This window comes from Melanostigma gelatinosum, assembly GCF_949748355.1.
Source record: "Melanostigma gelatinosum genome assembly, chromosome: 7".
In the NCBI taxonomy this organism is placed as follows: Eukaryota; Metazoa; Chordata; class Actinopteri; order Perciformes; family Zoarcidae; genus Melanostigma; species Melanostigma gelatinosum.
Genome location: NC_136640.1, coordinates 14,656,607 through 14,676,482, shown reverse-complemented (window position 1 = coordinate 14,676,482; position 19,876 = coordinate 14,656,607). Strand labels below are relative to the sequence as shown.

The 19,876-nt window shown below is 40.2% G+C and overlaps 2 protein-coding genes across 2 annotated transcripts; both read left to right on the top strand.

Annotated features, from left to right (window-relative positions):
- Positions 1-3,183: 3,183 nt before the first annotated feature.
- Positions 3,184-8,993, top strand: LOC306779632 (extracellular calcium-sensing receptor-like; the record flags this gene model as incomplete). Its single annotated transcript, XM_079271600.1, has 8 exons — positions 3,184-3,341; positions 3,723-4,017; positions 4,113-4,402; positions 4,704-4,999; positions 6,826-7,031; positions 7,175-7,396; positions 7,877-8,000; positions 8,089-8,993. Exons 1-8 carry the CDS (start codon positions 3,235-3,237, stop codon positions 8,991-8,993), a joined length of 2,445 nt encoding a protein of 814 aa, XP_079127726.1. The 5' UTR covers positions 3,184-3,234.
- A 1,203-nt stretch (positions 8,994-10,196) lies between these two features.
- LOC306779631 (extracellular calcium-sensing receptor-like) lies at positions 10,197-18,702 on the top strand (the record flags this gene model as incomplete). Its single annotated transcript, XM_079271599.1, has 8 exons — positions 10,197-10,354; positions 10,798-11,092; positions 11,186-11,475; positions 11,799-12,094; positions 12,878-13,083; positions 13,221-13,442; positions 17,293-17,416; positions 17,798-18,702. Exons 1-8 carry the CDS (start codon positions 10,248-10,250, stop codon positions 18,700-18,702), a joined length of 2,445 nt encoding a protein of 814 aa, XP_079127725.1. The 5' UTR covers positions 10,197-10,247.
- Between the last annotated feature and the right edge of the window lie 1,174 nt (positions 18,703-19,876).

Sequence of the window (19,876 nt, the reverse complement as noted above, 5' to 3'; positions counted from 1 at the left end):
CGCAGCCAATCATAGCATTGACACTATTGCCCTGCCCATTCGCGCCGTGCAGGTTAGCTAGCTAACAACAGTGCGGCGGAGTTACGAGACGCAAATGCTAACCCCTTATCATGGCGAAACGAACGGGCAGCGACATAAAGTCAAAGCAAGAAGCAGACGAAGCCATCAACCTGGACAAAGTGTACAACCATTGGAGAAGTGAGAAGGACAGACGTGAAAAATAAGGTAAAATTTAGGTCAGATTTGTGCATATTCTAGTGACATTTATTAAGATTTTTTACTTATGGATATTAATCATTAAATTATGTTACTACTAGATAATTTATGGGTAGTAGAAATGATAATAAAAAACTGAGTAATTACATATTTTACAGACAGAGTTACAGGAATTTACACTGTATCACAAGCTACAGCACACGTCATTGTGCAAAATGTGAATGTTTTAATGTGAACAAAATGTTATGTCTGAAAGGTGTATATGTATAATTTCTTCCAGAACAGGACCCTCACACAGGCCACAACAGGACCTCACACAGGCCAAAGCAAGACTCTTCCCATGGCCAAAGCAGGACTCTTCCCATGGCCAAAGCAAGACTCTTCCCATGGCCAAAGCAGGACTCTTCCCATGGCCAAGCAGGACTCTCACATAAAACATACTACACATCTCATGAACAACAAGATTTTTGTCTTTTTCCTTTAAAGTTTGTCAAATCACTTATATTAAAAGTAAACTAGTGAAAATTGCTGCTGTAATTTGATTCTTTTAATAAGCCATGTAACTTGCTATGATCCAAGGTTTTGAACAGGTGTGATACTGGTGTGTGGCCACAGCGTGCACATCTGATGTTGCTCACAGTGGTCCTCAGTGTGCTCAGGGAGCTTGTGTGTATGCCCAGACACATGAAAAATTAGAGGGAACATTGAGCACAACAACGAAAATGCATTTTTGTTGGTATTTACCAGTTTGTTGAACAGGTATAATGATAAATAGTTGTGTTTCTGATCAAAAATGATTACTACGTTTTTACTGTTGAGCAGGAATACTGTTTTCAGCCACCACTGTAATGATGTCAGCTCACACCATCGTTTCGAAGTGGGATTGAACTGGTTTGTTCCCTTTTTTCTTACAAAAAAACAAAACATGTATGTATATGAACCTCAATCATGGAGTTTGAGTAAGTTTCTATTGGGCTGTTTTACTGTTTTACTGGTTTACTGGCAATTTAAACTTGTTCTCTCTTCTTTTGTCAAATTAGTTTCCTCTCAATGCAGTTTTTGTTTTGTCTTTTAGCTTTTTTATAATTGCATAACAGTTGTGTCGAGCCCACCTTACATTCAGAGATGACCTGTAAAATGTTTCTTGGTGGAGATTCGAGTGTGTGCTTGTACTGTAGACGTGCAGGGGTGTACATCTAAAACATCTGAGGTAACATGTGACAGCTACTGAGCCACAAAGAAAGTATCCATGAAAACCTTTTATTACAGCTCTGCATGACCTTTTCAAAATGAAATGCAGAGGCTATTCCTTTAGCTTTTTCAGAATTAGTATTGACAGATAAAAATGTTAGCTACGAGAATATGCTCATCACTAAAGCTCTGGTTTAGGGATTCCCTGATCTCTTGGGCCTCCGGGCCTGTGCCCACCTATAGTCTGTTCAGTGTCTGTGCTGTTTGTTACAGCTGCACTGTGTTCTCACCATTCATTGGCACAAAATAGTTGTATTATCCTTCCTGGAAGGAGACATTCTTTGCAGGAGCCTCTGTGCGAAGGGTCACACAGATGCAAATCCCTGGAGCAGCACATGTCTGGTTCACGACTTCCAACAAACAGCAAGGGCTTATAAACGTTTTGCTTATTGGTTAGGCACTAGTGTGAAAGGTCGACCATTGACTCATTGGATTATTTATGTGGGACATTTCAGGGATTTTTTCAGGTCCATCCCCAGTGTTGATATCACAAGCAGTCAAGCACTAAATAATCCCTGCACATGGTTATTTTGTGTGATTTTCATTATAAATACAAGTAACTTAGATTTTTGTTCGTTTTGATGCGTTTGCTACCATTGTGATTCATGTTACTGTATGTTAGGATGCTTTTCTAATGCTGTTATGAGGTGTGCTTTACATTATATCAGTCACATCCATTTTAACTAACCACAGGGTTGTATATCATCTGTGAACATATATTCGCTCAGTCTAGTTAAAATGTCCACTAGGTGGTAGTAGCAGAGTGAGCCATAAAATGACAGTACGGTATACCTGGGTGGATCCTTGAGTTTGGGAATTCGGTACAGTAGATAGCAGATATGCACACATCAGCATGAGAGACATGTTACCTCAATATATGTTTTGTTGTTGCTCAGTTAATCCCTTAGCAAAACTACAAACAGATTTGATTTTGTGTGCATGCATGCAACCACTTAAGCATTGAAAAATACAATACAATAAATTGCATATAATCCATTTCACGAACAACAAATGGAAGACTACTGAAAGAAAATGTTGTATTGCTAATAAAAAAAAAGAAAAGAAAATATACAACATATACAATATTTCAGGACACCTCTGGCTTGTCAGGGCCAGTTCTACTTTGCTGGATGTTGATTACGATTTAGTTTCATCAATCTAAACTGTATGAGTTTTGTATGGCTTAGTTTATCATCCAGACTCAGCCACAGTTCTTTTTCAAATTCAGATATACCATGTCATGCTAAATATTCAGTGCCTTCTCAACAACTAGGAGTAAAGACTGTAATCTGTCAGAGCAAGGTTTGTTTGAAAATGCAGTAAACTATTAACTGTTCAATGCTGATTATTTGCAGTTTGGTCAGATTCATTTCAGTAAATTAAGTTTGGCAGAGTAAATTGAAATAAATAATAATGGAACAATAAATATTTTAATCACTGGGTAAGAGCATCCTCTCACTGACGTACAGTAAACTGACGTACAATAAAAGAATGGAAGCTTCAATCTGAAAATCTATATTAACCTGTGAAAACACAGTATGCCCACATGAGGACAGTTGAGGGATGGAGATGTCAGCTCTCTTCATTGGTCTGATGCTGTCGCTGGGTTTGTGTGAGCTGAACTCAGCTGTTGCCTTGAATGGTTCTGGGTATGGTGTGAAACAAAGGGCTGGGCTTACAGAGGAGAGGACTGGTGTTGGGCTCAGCACTGAGGCTTCATCGGTTAAATGCAAGCTCCAGGGTACCACTCGTCTGCCTGCATTCTCAATGAATGGTGACTACGTTATTGGTGGTGTTTTCTCCATACATTACAACATGTACACAGTGAAGAATAACTACACCACCATGCCTGATCCAATAAGATGCTCAGGGAGGTTAGTAAGAGGGAGAAGTGGGGGCTAAGAGGATGTTACTCTGTGGGGATGGAAATGTTTTTACCTTTATTTTAATTATAATGCATTAGTATTTGGCCATACAAAAGTACGTATTATATTCACAAAATAGTAAAGGATTGCATTTGATTTTTTGTATTTGTTAACTGAAAACATCGTGAACAAAAAAATTTGAGTTTAAAATAGCTGTTGTTAATCCATGCATTAATATTATGCTGCATTTGGGACTGATATCTCATTACGTGTTGTGCTTTTTGGTTTTCAGCTCTCCCATATTCTGTGTTTCTGTTAAAATTGTGTTTTGTCCCCATATGTAAGCCATATTTAAACAGTGTGTGTGCGTGTGTGTTTGTCCGTGTACAGCATTAACTCCCGTGAACTGCGCTTTTCACGCACAATGATATTCGCCATCGAGGAGATTAACAACAACACGGAGCTGCTGCCGGGCATCAAACTCGGTTATCAGATCTACGACTCGTGCGCCTCTGTGCCTGTTGCGGTGCATGTGGCATTTCAGCTATCAAGCGGCCTAGACCCAGTGTTTTACACAGGTGACAATTGCTCACAATCTGGTACGGTGATGGCCATTGTTGGTGAGTCTGGGTCCACGCCATCCATCAGCATGTCACGCATCATCGGGCCCTTTAACGTTCCTCAAGTAAATATTTTGAAAATCTGCAAACTATGTGTTAAACAGACCAGTGCTATTTTTTGCCCTTCCTGTTAAAACATTATACTGTCGTGTTCCTTTAGGTGAGTTACTTTGCCACTTGTGCATGCCTGTCCGATAAACAGCAGCACCCGAGTTTCTTCAGAACAATCCCGAGTGACCAGTTCCAGGCTGACGCTCTGGCCAAACTGGTAAAACACTTTGGTTGGACTTGGATAGGTGCCATCCGATCGGATTCGGATTATGGAAACAATGGCATGGCGTCTTTCCTGGACGCAGCACAGAAAGAGGGGATCTGTGTGGAGTACTCCGAATCTTTCTATCGGACCCACCCACGTAGCAGGATCCAGAGAGTAGCTGACATTATCCGCAGGTTTCTACATTCACTGATTATGTGCTTTTGTTCCCTGGGCTCATACTGACCTTCTGCACACAAATCCACAACAATGTTCTGTAAATATAAGACAGAAGAGTATTTTCTCATCTTAGAGGCACATTGTAAATGTATCTTTTTTTCTGTCACGTGTTCATCTCATATTTATTAATGGTCTTTATGATGAAAATACTCAGTGGGACCAAAAACAGTTTTAACTATCTCCATACATATGTACAAATATTTTGCAATGTATTTTGTTTATATTGGTATAATACAATCTACTGTAACTTCTCTCCAGGTCGACAGCTGTGGTTGTTGTGGCATTTACATCTCCTGGAGACATGAGGATTCTGCTGGAGGAGCTGTCACTCAAGCCCTCTCCACCTCGCCAGTGGATAGGCACTGAGTCCTGGGTAACTGACTCAGACATGCTGAGGTTCAGCTTCTGTGCTGGAGCAATTGGATTTGGGATTGAGAAATCTGTCATCCCTGGTCTGAGAGACTTCCTGCTGGACCTCTCTCCCTCTAAAGTGGCGGCCTCTCCAGTGCTTACTGAGTTCTGGGAGGATGAATTCAACTGCAGGCTGGGACAAAGTAGGAAAGTTTGGCTGATCTTTAACATAACTGACACTCACTGTAGCGTCCAAATCTTTAGCAGTAAGTAAACCTTTAGTTGACGCGTGTTTCTTGTCTTTTGCACATATCTCACACCGACGCCGCTCGTAGATGAAAAGCAATACGTGTTTTATTGATCCATTTCCTTCGTACAAGTCAGTCAATCAACTTCCTTTCTTCCTAAAAGTATACTGATTACTTCGACCTACTATACGTATCCACAGGTTATCCACGACTTAATCCACGTAGATCGTTCCCTTTAACACGTTTCATAACACGATCCAAAATCAGATATTACTCACCCCCGTCAGTAACTGTCGCAGTGTCCTTAAAGGGCCAGTTATCTGTCACTTATGTGTATTTCTTACTATAACAAATTATAACGACATCCTTGTAACATTCAAAGTAGAAACAGATGTGATTACAGTTAAACATGTAAATACAAATGAATATTTAACATCACATTCAATTTGGCTCCTACACTCACAGATGGGTCTTTGTCTGTGTTCTGTTTTTTTATTCTGTCTGAGTGGAGCAGCAGCTGCTTTAACAACCCAACCCCAGAGTGATTTAAAGGGAAATCTATTGTTATTGACCAAAGACATGGAGTAAAAATAAGGTGCATCTCTGTTAATAATCTAACTTGATATGAGGATCTTTCAGGTCAAGTTAAGGCACTCTGCTGGCTTAAATGAGATGTCAACACTAAAGTCCTGAACACAAGCACAAACTACATAGACCAGGGGTCTTCAACATTTTTCAGGCCAAGGACCCCCAAACTGATAGAGAGATGGAGCAGGGACCCCCGACTACATATATTGTATAAAATTGTGTTTTATATTTAACTGGGCCGAGTGCAATGTATAAATATACCTTGTTATTGTGCATTCCATACTAAGCTATTCAAATAATACACAGGTTCATATATTCATGTTTTTATTTTAAACATGTGCAAGGTACAGTGAGTAGGGTGGCCGTGCCACTGCCATTTATAAACACACCTTGTCAGCTGATACCAATGCCAATATCAACATTGTCTGTCAATTGCATGATAATCATGCATACAAGCTATTCAAATTGACGTTTCTTTAAACATAAATGTGGAAACGAAAAGGAGTGATGGCCTATTAGTGCCACTGCCATGCATAAGCATACCTGTTATCTTGCATACAATACTGAACTATTAAAATAATAGAAAGATTCATGTTTGGAAAAAAATTAAATAGTCTAATCAACCAAAAGTTTCGCAGACCCCCTGCAGTACCTCTGCGGACCCCCTATGGGTCGCGGACCGCCTGTTGAAGACTGCTGATATAGACAGTATTTTGGCCACCAAGCTAAAAAAAGTACAAAAAAATTGTACTTTCTAGTATGTATCAGTTACAGTATATATGTAAATGTATGTTGGTCTAAATATAATGTTGTATTGACGTGGAGTACAAATCATTTATTCGTTTGAAAGACATTTAAACAGGTCAAGTCAGTATCTAAATGAAGGAAAAACATTGTTTTGCCTTACAAAATGAGCTGATATATACAAGGTACAAAAAACAAACAGAGCCAGATACAGCAACTATAAAAAATGTATAAAATAAAATCAGCAAAAATGTGCTGTACAAAAAAGTGCTTTTAAATGTAATGGAAAATAAGCATGTTTTGTAAGGGAATTAGAAGAATACAGATATACGAGTTTCTACAAAACACGTTTAAGAGGTTAAATGAAACTAAAGAAGAACATTATACATAAGAAAGAATGATGTAATTGTCAAGGCTAAAAAACCCTTCCTGTCTTTGTGTGTTTTTAGGATCAGCCACAGAAATAAATGCGTGCGATGGAACTGAAGACATAGAGACGATCCAGAGCCCGTACACTGACACATCTCAGCTCCGAATCACTAACATGGTGTACAAGGCTGTTTATGCAATAGCACATGCCATTCATAATGCAATGTGTCAGGAAACACACTCTATAACTCAATGTGACAAATTCACCAGCATAAAGTCCAAACAGGTCAGTCAGAACAATTAAGTGAACAACCCCAATGTCCCTTATTTGCTGTACTGAACTGTTTCCTAAATGAAGTACTCATTTTAGTATACAGTACATTGTTTTATTTCTCGCCCTCACCGTCTTCCGTTACTTCATCCTCACAGGTTCTCACTGAGTTGAAGAAAGTAAAGTTTTCCCAAAATGGTTATGATGTGTCATTTGATGCCAACGGGGATCCTGTGGCCACATACGAGCTGATTAACTGGCAACAAAGTGAGAGTGGTAGCATTGAGTTGGTGACAGTAGGGCACTACGATGCATCACTGCCGGTGGGCCAGAAATTCCATATCAATAAGAACCTCACCTGGATGGAGGGTGGCACAAAAGTAGGGACCCCAAAATGAATGTTATAACATATTCCAATTTAAAATTTGGTGATAAGTGTTCTTGGTCCCTGTTGCTCCAGTCCTTACTGGCTGTGAAGAGATCTGTTCTAAAGTTACAGCATTTTCAGTCTCACATTCCACTTAATAGTTTCAACTAAAGAGTTCCCTTGCTGAGTTGCGGCAGAGGAATAGGAACAAAAAACGGGACTTTGTCCAAAAAGACGAACTTTGGAAGATAACCACTTGCTTTGTCCAAGCCAGACTGCTGAAGCCTCATTTTGGCTTTAATTGAACTTTAGAATGCATTTTTACACAACTGTGGATTTTTTCCACCAGCAGTTGTGTTGAAAAAACACATGTACACAATACACATATTGACATGCAAGTGTTGTATTTAGACAGATCTGAACCTATCCTTTAATCATCGGCGCTTCGAAGCACACCTGAATATCTGTGAATTTGTTTGTGTCTATGTGCCAGGTGCCTTTGTCAGTGTGCTCTGATAGCTGTCCTGCAGGAACCCGTAAAGTGCTGCAGAAAGGAAAACCCATCTGCTGTTATGATTGTATTCTGTGTCCTGAGGGAGAGATTAGCAATGCTACAGGTATTATTTTTCCTACTGCATATCTACTGGACAACATCAACTAACGAGTACGACAGCTAAAAGACATTTTTTTTTTGTATTTTTTCAGATTCCCCTGAATGTTTCCCTTGCGCCAAGGAATTTTGGCCTAATGCAAAGAGAGACACTTGTCTCCCCAAGCCTGTAGAGTTTCTTTCCTTCAATGAGGCCCTGGGAATCATTCTGGCAGCATTCTCAGTTGGTGGTGCCTGTCTTACCATTATAACAGCGGCTGTGTTCCATCGTCACAGGACATCCCCGATTGTCAGAGCCAACAACTCTGAGCTGAGCTTCCTGCTGCTCTTCTCTCTGACTCTCTGTTTCTTATGCTCATTAACTTTCATTGGAGCACCCTCTGAGTGGTCCTGCGTGCTGCGCCACACAGCTTTTGGGATCACCTTCGTCCTCTGTATGTCTTGTGTTCTTGGAAAAACAATAGTAGTGTTAATGGCATTCACAGCCACTCTCCCAGGTCGTAATGTCATGAAATGGTTTGGTCCTCCACAGCAAAGAATGACTGTAGTGTCTTTCACGTTCATTCAAGTTGTAATATGCACTCTTTGGTTGGTTCTTAGTCCCCCTTTTCCAATGAAAAACCTAACCACATACAAGGAGAGGATCATCCTGGAGTGTGCATTAGGCTCAGCTATTGGGTTCTGGGCTGTGCTCGGGTACATCGGCCTGCTGGCTGTCTTTTGCTTTGTGTTAGCTGTCCTAGCCCGGAAACTACCTGATAATTTTAATGAAGCCAAGCTTATAACCTTCAGCATGTTGATATTCTGTGCAGTCTGGGTCACCTTTATCCCAGCATATGTCAGCTCTCCTGGTAAATTGACTGTGGCTGTGGAGATATTTGCCATTCTGGCCTCCAGCTTTGGACTCATATTGTGTATATTTGCTCCAAAGTGTTTCATCATATTGGTTAAGCCAGAGAAAAACACCAAGAAACATTTAATGAACAAAAGCCAATTCTAAAAAAATCTGACTTTTTGTAAAAACTAAGATGGCAGTTGAAGGGACTTTTAATAAACATACATAAGCCACAGAGGCCAAACAGGGAGAATTTGTCTCGCATGTGTATTCTTGGCTAAAAATAAACCAATGTCCAGTTGGTACAGTTTCACATATATGCTCACTAGCATAATGTAAATATCAGCATTGTCGATAATCAATCTGTTTCAATTCATCAAATTCAGAATCTAAACATTCCAGTCAAGCTCTCACTCAAACACATCAAAGAACTGTTCTACACACCTGATTCTCATCACCTGCAGCTTCCCTATGTGCACTTCATACATTAATACTCCTAATCTGTGATCAATGTCAGAACTGCATGTATACAATCACCCTGTGTTTTAGGTAAGGATACAAAAAAAACAACACTAGATTATAGCTTCAACAGCAACGTTCAGTATAAAGTTCATGTTAAAACGTTCAGTTTCACCTCGTTTAAATATTTATATTTTAGGTGTTTGTACATTAAATGTTTTATTGATTGCAATGTTTTGTGAAAATCCTTTTTAAATAATTTTTTTCTTATTTCACAAATATTATTTTATCAAGTTTTGAAAATATAGAAGAAAGTGAATAAATAAAGTAAAAAAATAATAATATAAATGTGTGTTTCTTTCCCTTTTATAAACTCAGTGCTACTTTATTAGTATTTATATGTTGGCATTATTTAACATGTGATTTACCCACGCAAACAACCCATTTGTTAGGCTGAACTGTAATATGAGCTAAAACACAGCAAAAGGTGTAAGGGTATAGAGATAATTAAGAAGATATTTAGTTTTTACAATGGCAACTTTAACAGAAGAGAAAATAAATATAGCACTGAGAGCAGAGTATATTGTGAACACATTTCAGAAAAAAACTTGGACAATAGTTAATCAAAGACCACTGGGTAAGAGCATCCTCTCGCTGACGTACAGTAAGTTGACGTACTGTCGGATGGAAGCTTCAATCTGAAAATCTATATTAACCTGTGAAAACACAGTATGCCCACATGAGGACAGTTGAGGGATGGAGATGTCAGCTCTCTTTATTGGTCTGATCCTGTCGCTGGGTTTGTGTGAGCTGAACTCAGCTGTTGCCTTGAATGGTTCTGGGGATGGTGTGAAACAAAGGGCTGGGCTTACAGAGGAGAGGACTGGTGTTGGGCTCAGCACTGAGGCTTCATCGGTTAAATGCAAGCTCCAGGGTACCACTCGTCTGCCTGCATTCTCAATGGATGGTGACTATGTTATTGGTGGTGTTTTGTCCATACACCACTATGCGCACACAGTGAAGCATAACTACACCACCATGCCTGATCTAATAACATGCTCAGGGAGGTTAGTAAGAGGGAGAAGTGGGGGCTAAGAGGATGTTACTCTGTGGGAATGGAAATGTTCTAATTTATACTTTTGCATGTGTTTTACTGAAAACGTTGCAAATTTGTCTTTCCAATTTTAGGTATCATATTTACTACAATAGTAGAGTGTGACTATTTAGAGATGACCATTTTTTTGTTTTTTAACTGATATTAAGTTTATCAACTATTTATACTAATTAAACTGTATGAACCCAAATTAAGAGTTTAGATTTATTTGACTGTTGCATTCAAATTTACATGAATTGTGGACTACTATCTCATACAATTTTAGTTTACTGTTTATTTTGGTGTTCAAGCAATTCTTAGCGATTCTCCTAAATTATATATTTATTTTGAATTGGTAAATTTTCCTCACCATATGTAAGCCATATTTTAAACAGTGACATAAGTGTCTGTGTGCAGCATTGATGCCCGTGAACTGCGCTTCTCACGTGCAATGATCTTCGCCATCGAGGAGATTAACAACAGCACGGAGCTGCTGCCGGGCATCAAACTCGGTTATCAGATCTACGACTCGTGCGCCTCTGTGCCTGTTGCGGTGCATGTGGCATTCCAGCTATCAAGCAGCCTGGACCCAGTGTTTTACACAGGTGAGAATTGCTCACAATCTGGTACGGTGGTGGCCATCGTTGGTGAGTCTGGGTCCACACCATCCATCAGCATGTCACGCATCATCGGGCCCTTTAACATTCCTCAAGTAAATATTTTGTATTTCTGCAAACTGTGTTTAACAGACCACTGCTATTTTTTGCCCTCCCCGTTAAAACATTATACTGTCGTGTTCCTTTAGGTGAGTCACTTTGCCACTTGTGCATGCCTGTCCGATAAGCAGCAGTACCCGAGTTTCTTCAGAACAATCCCGAGTGACCAGTTCCAGGCTGACGCTCTGGCCAAACTGGTAAAACACTTTGGTTGGACTTGGATAGGTGCCATCCGATCGGATTCGGATTATGGAAACAATGGCATGGCGTCTTTCCTGGACGCAGCACAGAAAGAGGGGATCTGTGTGGAATACTCCGAATCTTTCTATCGGACCCACCCACGTAGCAGGATCCAGAGAGTAGCTGACATTATCCGCAGGTTTCTACGTTCACTGATTATGTGCTCTTGTTTCCTGTGCTCATACTGACCTTCTGCACACAAATCCACAACAAAGTTCAATGAAATATGAAATGGAAGATCATTTTCTTATCCTCATGTTAAATTGAAAATGTATGTTTTTGTTAATTTCTCTCATATGAAGGCCTAATCCTGATGTTGTTAGAGAAGTGGAGCAATACTGCACATTAACACACAAAAATAAAGTATCTCATATGTGTTTGTGTTAATTGTCCTGATAAATCATGTTAAAAGTTATTTTTTTTCATATTGGTATGATACAATGCAGCATCATTTCGTTCCAGGTCAACAGCTGTGGTTGTTGTGGCATTTATGACCTCGGGAGACTTGAGGATTCTGTTCGAGGAGCTGTCAATCAAGCCCTCTCCACCTCGCCAGTGGATAGGCAGTGAGTCCTGGGTAACTGACCCAGACATGCTGAGGTTCAGCTTCTGTGCTGGAACAATCGGATTTGGCATTGAGAAATCTGTCATCCCAGGTCTGAGAGACTTCCTGCTGGACCTCTCTCCCTCTAAAGTGGCGGCCTCTCCAGTGCTTACTGAGTTCTGGGAGGAAGAATTCAACTGCAGGCTGGGACAAAGTGAGAAAGTTTGGCTGATTTTGCTGATTTTTAACATAACAGACAACCACAGTTTGGTCCTTGTGTGTTCCGGTATTGTTTTCATAGTCTAATCAAAGCTTTGTGTATTAAAATGTTTACAGCTGCTTTAACTGTAGATTAATAGAGAAATCTATTCATATTGAACAAAGACATGTTATGGCCATAAGGTGCATCTCTTTGAAAAATCTCTGTTTTTGTGGTTTTTATGAATTTGGCACCACTAGTTTCACAAAGTCAACACTGAAGCCCTGAACAAAAGCACACATTAAATTGACAGTCTCCAGGCCACCAAGCTTAATAAAGTACAAACAGTTTTACATAGCCTCCTTGCTTGTATCAGTTACAGGTATACACTGTATGTAAGTATTCATAGTTCGAAGATATTTTACCGACAGTGATTTCAGATCATTAATTTATTTGAAATACATTTAAAAATTGATTGTCAGTATCTAATTAAAGGAATATACCTTTTTGAATTTTATACAGATGACTAATTGTCTGGTGACTGAGCTGGTTACATGTAGGTAAAAACAAATAATTGGGCCAGATAAAAAGGCATATCTGCAAAACAGTGCTTTGACATATAATACAAAATAAAGTTTTACTTTATTTACTACATATTAAAACAATGCAAGTATACACGTTTTGCAAGGTACATTTTGCAGGTTAGATAAAACAAAAACAAAACAAAAAAGAAAAACATACGGATGAATTATAATTTTATATTGTCAAACCTAATAAATGACCTTTCTTTGTTTTTAGGATCAGCCACAGAAAAACATGCGTGCGATGGAACTGAAGACATAGAGACGATCCGGAGCCCGTACACTGACACATCCCAGCTCCGAATCACTAACATGGTGTACAAGGCTGTTTATGCAATAGCACATGCCATTCATAATGCAATGTGTCAGGAAACACACTCTATAACCCAGTGTGACAAATTCACCAGCATAGAGCCCGAACAGGTCAGTCAGAACAAATATGTCAACACCACGACGTCTTTTTTTCTCTATAGTTTACCTTTTTTGAAATTATATATTCATTTTATCTTACATTGTGTCAAATCTCTTCCTCATTCTCTTCTTTTACTTCATCCTCACAGGTTCTTACTCAGCTGAAAAATGTTAATTTTCTCCAAAACGGTTATGATGTGTCATTTGATGCCAACGGGGATACTGAGGCCACATATGAGCTGGTTAATTGGCAAAAAACTGAGACTGGCTACATTGAGTTGGTGACAGTAGGGCACTACGATGCATCACTGCCTGTGGGCCAGGAATTCCGAATCAACAGGAACCTCACCTGGGTGGAGGGTGGCACACTAGTAAGGCACTTAAAAGCAATGTTCAAATTTTAACTTAAAGGCCCAGTCTGTACGATTTAGTGGCATCTAGTAGTGTGTTGCAGATTGCAACCGACTAAATACATCTCTGCTCAGCCCTCCCTTTCCAAGTGTGTTGGAGATATACGGTGGCCTTCAGGTAGGGAGTTATCTTTAGGACTTTACTACAACTATGAGGTACTATTATCTATACTCTTCTTTTCTACATGACGAAATAATTGCTCTTAAAAAGTAGAATTTTTAAAAACAAATAAATTCATAACAGGATTAGAATGTACGATTAAAATATATCCAAATATTGTTCATAGGGCAGCAACAGTTACGTTTACAAAGCAATGTCCCGATATAAAAAAGCATTAATACTTCACTGAAAACAAATGTAAAATGTTGATAAAATAAATAACACTTCTGAGTGAAGTTTATAAAGAATGAAAAACAAGTCATTCCTCCTGTCTTCTGTCCTCCTGGCTGCTTTGTTTCAGCCAGTAGAAAAGTAAAAAAAGAAAAAAAGAAAGAGCATTTGGCTGATCGTGCAAGCTGTGCATGCATGCTTAGTTTCAGGTTATTATACACTTATTAAAACATTGTTATGAATATTGTATTCCATTACTGCAAATTAACCCCCCTACATGTTACACACTGTTCCTAAGTGATCTTAAATGTTATATTATGTGTACATTAAAATATATTTTCGGTCACTGTAATTGTTCCCCTTGTACATAATTGATGTGAAGAAATCCATGACTAATACAATTCCAATGTAATAACTAATGTAAGCATATTTTTAGTATGAAATTCTACCAGGAAATTCCTCCTTCATAATTCCAAAAATGTTCCCTTGCTCAGCCATGACAGAGGGATAGTAATACAAAGAGGGAATGTATGCTAAAAAGACTAAGATAACAAGAGTTATGATGTTGTAACCTTAATTCTATAAGCGCTCTACTGTACTCCATAGGTAATAGTCTCCCTCAATCACGAGCAGGCCTTCGCCCACTTAAAATTTGCATTAACGTAGCTGGCTAATCAGGATATGTATACCAAAATACTTGCAGACCCAACAATATATAAGGCAGCACAATATCCTACAGTCTCCTCAGCCAGAGGGCTTTGACCTAGGGTTAAAATATCGTAACCTTTCTTTTCACTCACAAAGGCACGCCCTTTCGCCACATAACATTGACCCAGGCTCATAGATCCTGACTGGCCAAAGGCTAGTTGCCACAGTCCACCTACTTATTTATTACGTGGGCTACCACATCAGAGAAGTCGGGGGCCTCAGCCAACCCAGGTAGTACATGATTCAACTAGTTGGAGCAATGGCATAACCCTGCAGGGGTCAAAAGACAAGCAGTAGACATGCTGCACACTACATTCCGAGACTGCCACGCTGCATGAAGAGTGTGCACGGACAACAGTTCGAGAGTCCCTTGCCTTTTGTCTTGGGGGATGCAGTTACAAAGCTGTCCTTCCAGTCATTTCTTGGAAAGGGTTTTAATGGCCACACCATCCCCAAAGTACACAAACAGCTGTTCAGTGCCCCTGATGGGGTCCGTGGGCTCAAGATTACACACCAATGCACAAATAGGGCAAAACAGGTGTTTTTTAGCCTCCCCGTCCCCGGCATGGGGTAGAAGACAAATAGCAGCCATTTTCATAACCCTCAACCTGAAGGAACTACTTAAGTTATTGAAAACAAAAGAAAGTTTTGTTCTCAAAATAGCCGAGATCACTACAAAACAGCAAGTAACTGGGGTGCACCGACAGGGCAGTCAGTTCAAACACACTTAGCTGACGTCAATGCAAACAGGAAAGCTGTCTTGAATGATAATGCCTTCCGAGAGGGGCGCTCCAGAGGCTTAAAAGGATGCTACACCAAAGCCTCAAGCACCAAAAGTAGTTGCTATTGTGAGGAGGAGGCACACATCACCAGGCATTGTCTCCTGATCCCTGCAAGAACTGCTACACAAGAGGGTAGCCAAAGAGCGGTCTGTTGCCAAAACCCTCATAGCAGGTAGAAATGGCTGCTGGATACAACTAAATAGTGGCACGAGACAGCTCCCTATGCACCGAACATTGCTAAAAGGAGAGAAAAGAACCAAAAGCACAAGACAGGGGATCTACCAACCTTTCCTCACACCAAGGTTGGAACTCCGACCATTTCACTCTTTAACAGGCAGCGTTGGATCCTGCTCTTCCAGCCTGGATGGTCTGCACAGCTATACTCAGAAGCCCAAACTGGAGAGGATGGCCCAGAGTGGGCACCGCATCCATTGCATTGGCTCCTGAGACAGATCCTCCCCAAACAGGGGGACAGTTCAAGGCTGGAGCTCCATTATCAGTTATTTCTGCATACAACGGTTCTATGCGACGACCTGAGGCTACCAGAATGACCGACGACTGCTACAGACTCAACCTCTACAACAGTGGAGGTGTGAGATGTAGCGGCGGAGAGCTGTGAAGGAGCTTTCTTGGCCATGGCTGTGGCAGGGTGGATTTTCCTGCTGTGCACGGAGAACCATAGCAGCCAATCAGTGTTGCGTTGTTTGGCTAAAACAAATCATTTGCCGCTTCCCCCACCCTGAGTATCAGCAGCAGTTTGAACCCCTTCGTGCCTGTTTGTGTAGGCCACCATGGTGCTGTTGTCGGTCCTCACTGACACGTACCTTCCCCGTATCAGGAGTCTAAAGTGTTCTCCATTGGGGCCCAATGGAGGACAAACAAATCAATGTCCTCGAGCTACAAGCAGAGTTCTTGCTCCACCAACACTTTAGGTCCCTGATACGGGGGAAGGTACATGACACATCACTTACCACTCTACCAAGCAAGTCCTCCCCCGCGTCCAGTCAGTGAGGGGGGAATGATAACCGATCCTCACTTTTACCCCCCACAGCAGTTGCAGACTGCCTGCAGCAGGGCCGTCTGTCAGTGGTCCAACAGAGAACCTACAGCCTGCATGTGTTGAGCATAGCCTACAGATACCACTGTGACAGGGGACTGCTCCACTTCCAGTTGATAATGAACCTCAACTTTGTTAGTTTGTGAAATCAACTGGACGGTGTGGATCTCGAACTCCGAGTTGCTCTCATCGCAGTGGAGTATCACATTGAACTGTCAGAAGTAATCCCTCCGCTTCTGGACTTTAATCTTGGGTCGACAGGCCGGGCAAGCTGGTGGCTGCTGAACACTGTTCTTTGCATGGTCCCCTCTGAGGCATTTGAAGAAGACGTTGTGAAGAACCGCCCAGGCAAAAAACACCGAGACATGATGGGCACTATGTTCTTGGAGCGGCGACTCCATCCGTGGAGATTGGCAGTCAGTGGTCAATTCAGTGAAAAGAAAAAGATAGCTAGGGGGGGGATGTGCTAGCTTCTATACTGTGAGGTCCAGACATATTCTGGTTAGCATTGGCCGGATATGCTTATGCAAATTTGTAAATCAGTGGTGAAAGGCGTGCTTGTGATTGGAGGAGAGTATTACCTATATCGTCCAGTAGAGGGTGGAGCCTGTGTGAGTTAGAACAAAAACAATAACCAACTGTGTGAGTTAGAAACACTATATTTGTCCAACTCAAACTCACTTTAGATTCAGATGAATTTAAGAATGCATTTTTACACAAAAACTGGATTTTGTCGGTGAGCAGTTATATTGAGATGGCTTTAGGAGGGTTTACAATTTGGTTACAGTGATCAATAAAGCATTCACTCAACATATTGGCATGTAAGAATTGTTTTTAGACGGATTTGAAAAATGCTAACCTATCCTCTAATACCAAGAGCTTTGTAGCACACCTAAATATGTATGTATGACTTTGTTTATGTCTGTGTGCCAGGTGCCTGTGTCAGTGTGCACTGACAGCTGTCCTCCAGGAACTCGTAAAGTGCTGCAGAAAGAAAAACCCATCTGCTGTTTTGATTGTATACCTTGTCCTGAGGGAGAGATTAGCAATGCTACAGGTATTGTTTTTCCTACTGCAGATTAGACGGATGCTGCCACATTTCGGCTGCCGTATTTTCCATAGCTGCCATAGCTGGAAATCACTCCGCAAGCAGCCAAAACTGCACCAAATGTCCATTTTCAAATCTCAACTCAAAACTTTTTCAAAACTGCACTTAATGTGATTGTTTTGTGTTATGTATTTTTAGTGTGTTTTGTTATCATTTTAACTTGTGTAAAATGTCTTTGAGTAACACGATAAGGGCTCTATAAATAAGATGTATTACCATTATTGTTATCATTGTATTAATATTATTAGTATTATTGTAATTATTATCTACTTTACAACATCACATATACACTACGACTGCTAAAAGTCCTCTTTGTTTGTATTTTTTCAGATTCCCCTGAATGTTTCCCTTGTTCCAAGGAATTTTGGCCTAATGCAAAGACAGACACTTGTCTCCCCAAGCCTGTGGAGTTTCTTTCCTTCAATGAGGGCCTGGGAATCATTCTGGCAGCATTCTCAGTTGGTGGTGCCTGTCTTACCATTATGACAGCGGCTGTGTTCCATCATCACAGGACATCCCCGATTGTCAGAGCCAACAACTCTGAGCTGAGCTTCCTGCTGCTCTTCTCTCTGACTCTCTGTTTCTTATGCTCATTAACTTTCATTGGAGCACCCTCTGAGTGGTCCTGCATGCTGCGCCACACAACGTTTGGGATCACCTTTGTCCTCTGTATGTCTTGTGTTCTTGGAAAAACAATAGTAGTGTTAATGGCATTCAAAGCCACTCTCCCAGGTCGTAATGTCATGAAATGGTTTGGTCCTCCACAGCAAAGAATGACTGTAGTGTCTTTCACGTTCATTCAAGTTGTAATATGTACTCTTTGGTTGGTTCTTAGTCCTCCTTTTCCAATGAAAAACCTAACCACATACAAGGAGAGGATCATCCTGGAGTGTGCATTAGGCTCAGCTATTGGGTTCTGGGCTGTGCTCGGGTACATCGGCCTGCTGGCTGTCTTTTGCTTTGTGTTAGCTGTCCTAGCCCGGAAGCTCCCTGATAATTTTAATGAAGCCAAGCTTATAACCTTCAGCATGTTGATATTCTGTGCAGTCTGGGTCACCTTTATCCCAGCATATGTCAGCTCTCCTGGTAAATTGACTGTGGCTGTGGAGATATTTGCCATTCTGGCCTCCAGTTTTGGACTCATATTGTGTATATTTGCTCCAAAGTGTTTCATCATATTGGTTAAGCCAGAGAAAAACACCAAGAAACATTTAATGAATAAAAGTCAATTCTAAAAAAATCTGACTTTTTGTAAAAACTAAGATGGCAGTTGAAGGGACTTTTAATAAACATACATAAGCCACATAGGGCAAACAGGGAGAATTTATCTCACATGTGTATTCTTGGCTAAAAATAAACCAATGTCCAGTTGGTACAGTTTCACATATATGCTCACTAGCATAATGTAAATATCAGCATTGTCAATAATCAATCTGTTTCAATTCATCAAATTCAGAATCTAAAAATTCCAGTCAAGCTCTCACTCCAACACATCAAAGAACTGTTCTACACACCTGATTCTCATCACCTGCAGCTTACCTATGTGCACTTCATACATTTATACTCCAATCTGTGATCAATGTCAGAACTGCATGTATACAATCACCCTGTGTTGTAGGTAAGGATACAATAAAGACAAAAGACTAGATTATGCTCCAATTGCAACGTTCAGTATAAAGTTCATGATAAAACATTCAGTTTCACCTCGTTTAAATATTTACATTTTAAGTTGTTGTACATTAAATGTTTTATTAATTGTAATGTTTTGTGAAAGTCCTTTTTTTAAATTATTTTTTTCTTATTTCACAATCATTTTTTTATCAAGTTCTGAAAATATAGAAGAAAGTGAATAAATTAAGGAAAACAATTCAAATATAAATGTGTGTTTCTTTCTCTTTCATAAACTCAGTGCTACTTTATTAGTATTTATGTGTTGGCATTATTTAATATGTGATTTAACAACACAAACAACCCATCTGTTAGGCTTAATTGTAATATGAGCTAAAACACAGCAAAAAGGTGTAAGGGTACAGAGATAATTAAGAAGATATTTAATGTTTACAATGGTAACATTAACAGAAGAGACACTTAATATAGCACTTAGAGCAGAGTATATTGTGCACACATTTCACAAAAAAAAACTTGGACAATAGTTAATCAAAGACCACTGGGTAAGAGCATCCTCTCTCTGACGTACAGTAAGCTGACGTACTGTCGGATGGAAGCTTCAATCTGAAAATCTATATTAACCTGTGAAAACACAGTATGCCCACATGAGGACAGTTGAGGGATGGAGATGTCAGCTCTCTTTATTGGTCTGATGCTGTCGCTGGGTTTGTGTGAGCTGAACTCAGCTGTTGCCTTGAATGGTTCTGGGGATGGTGTGAAACAAAGGGCTGGGCTTACAGA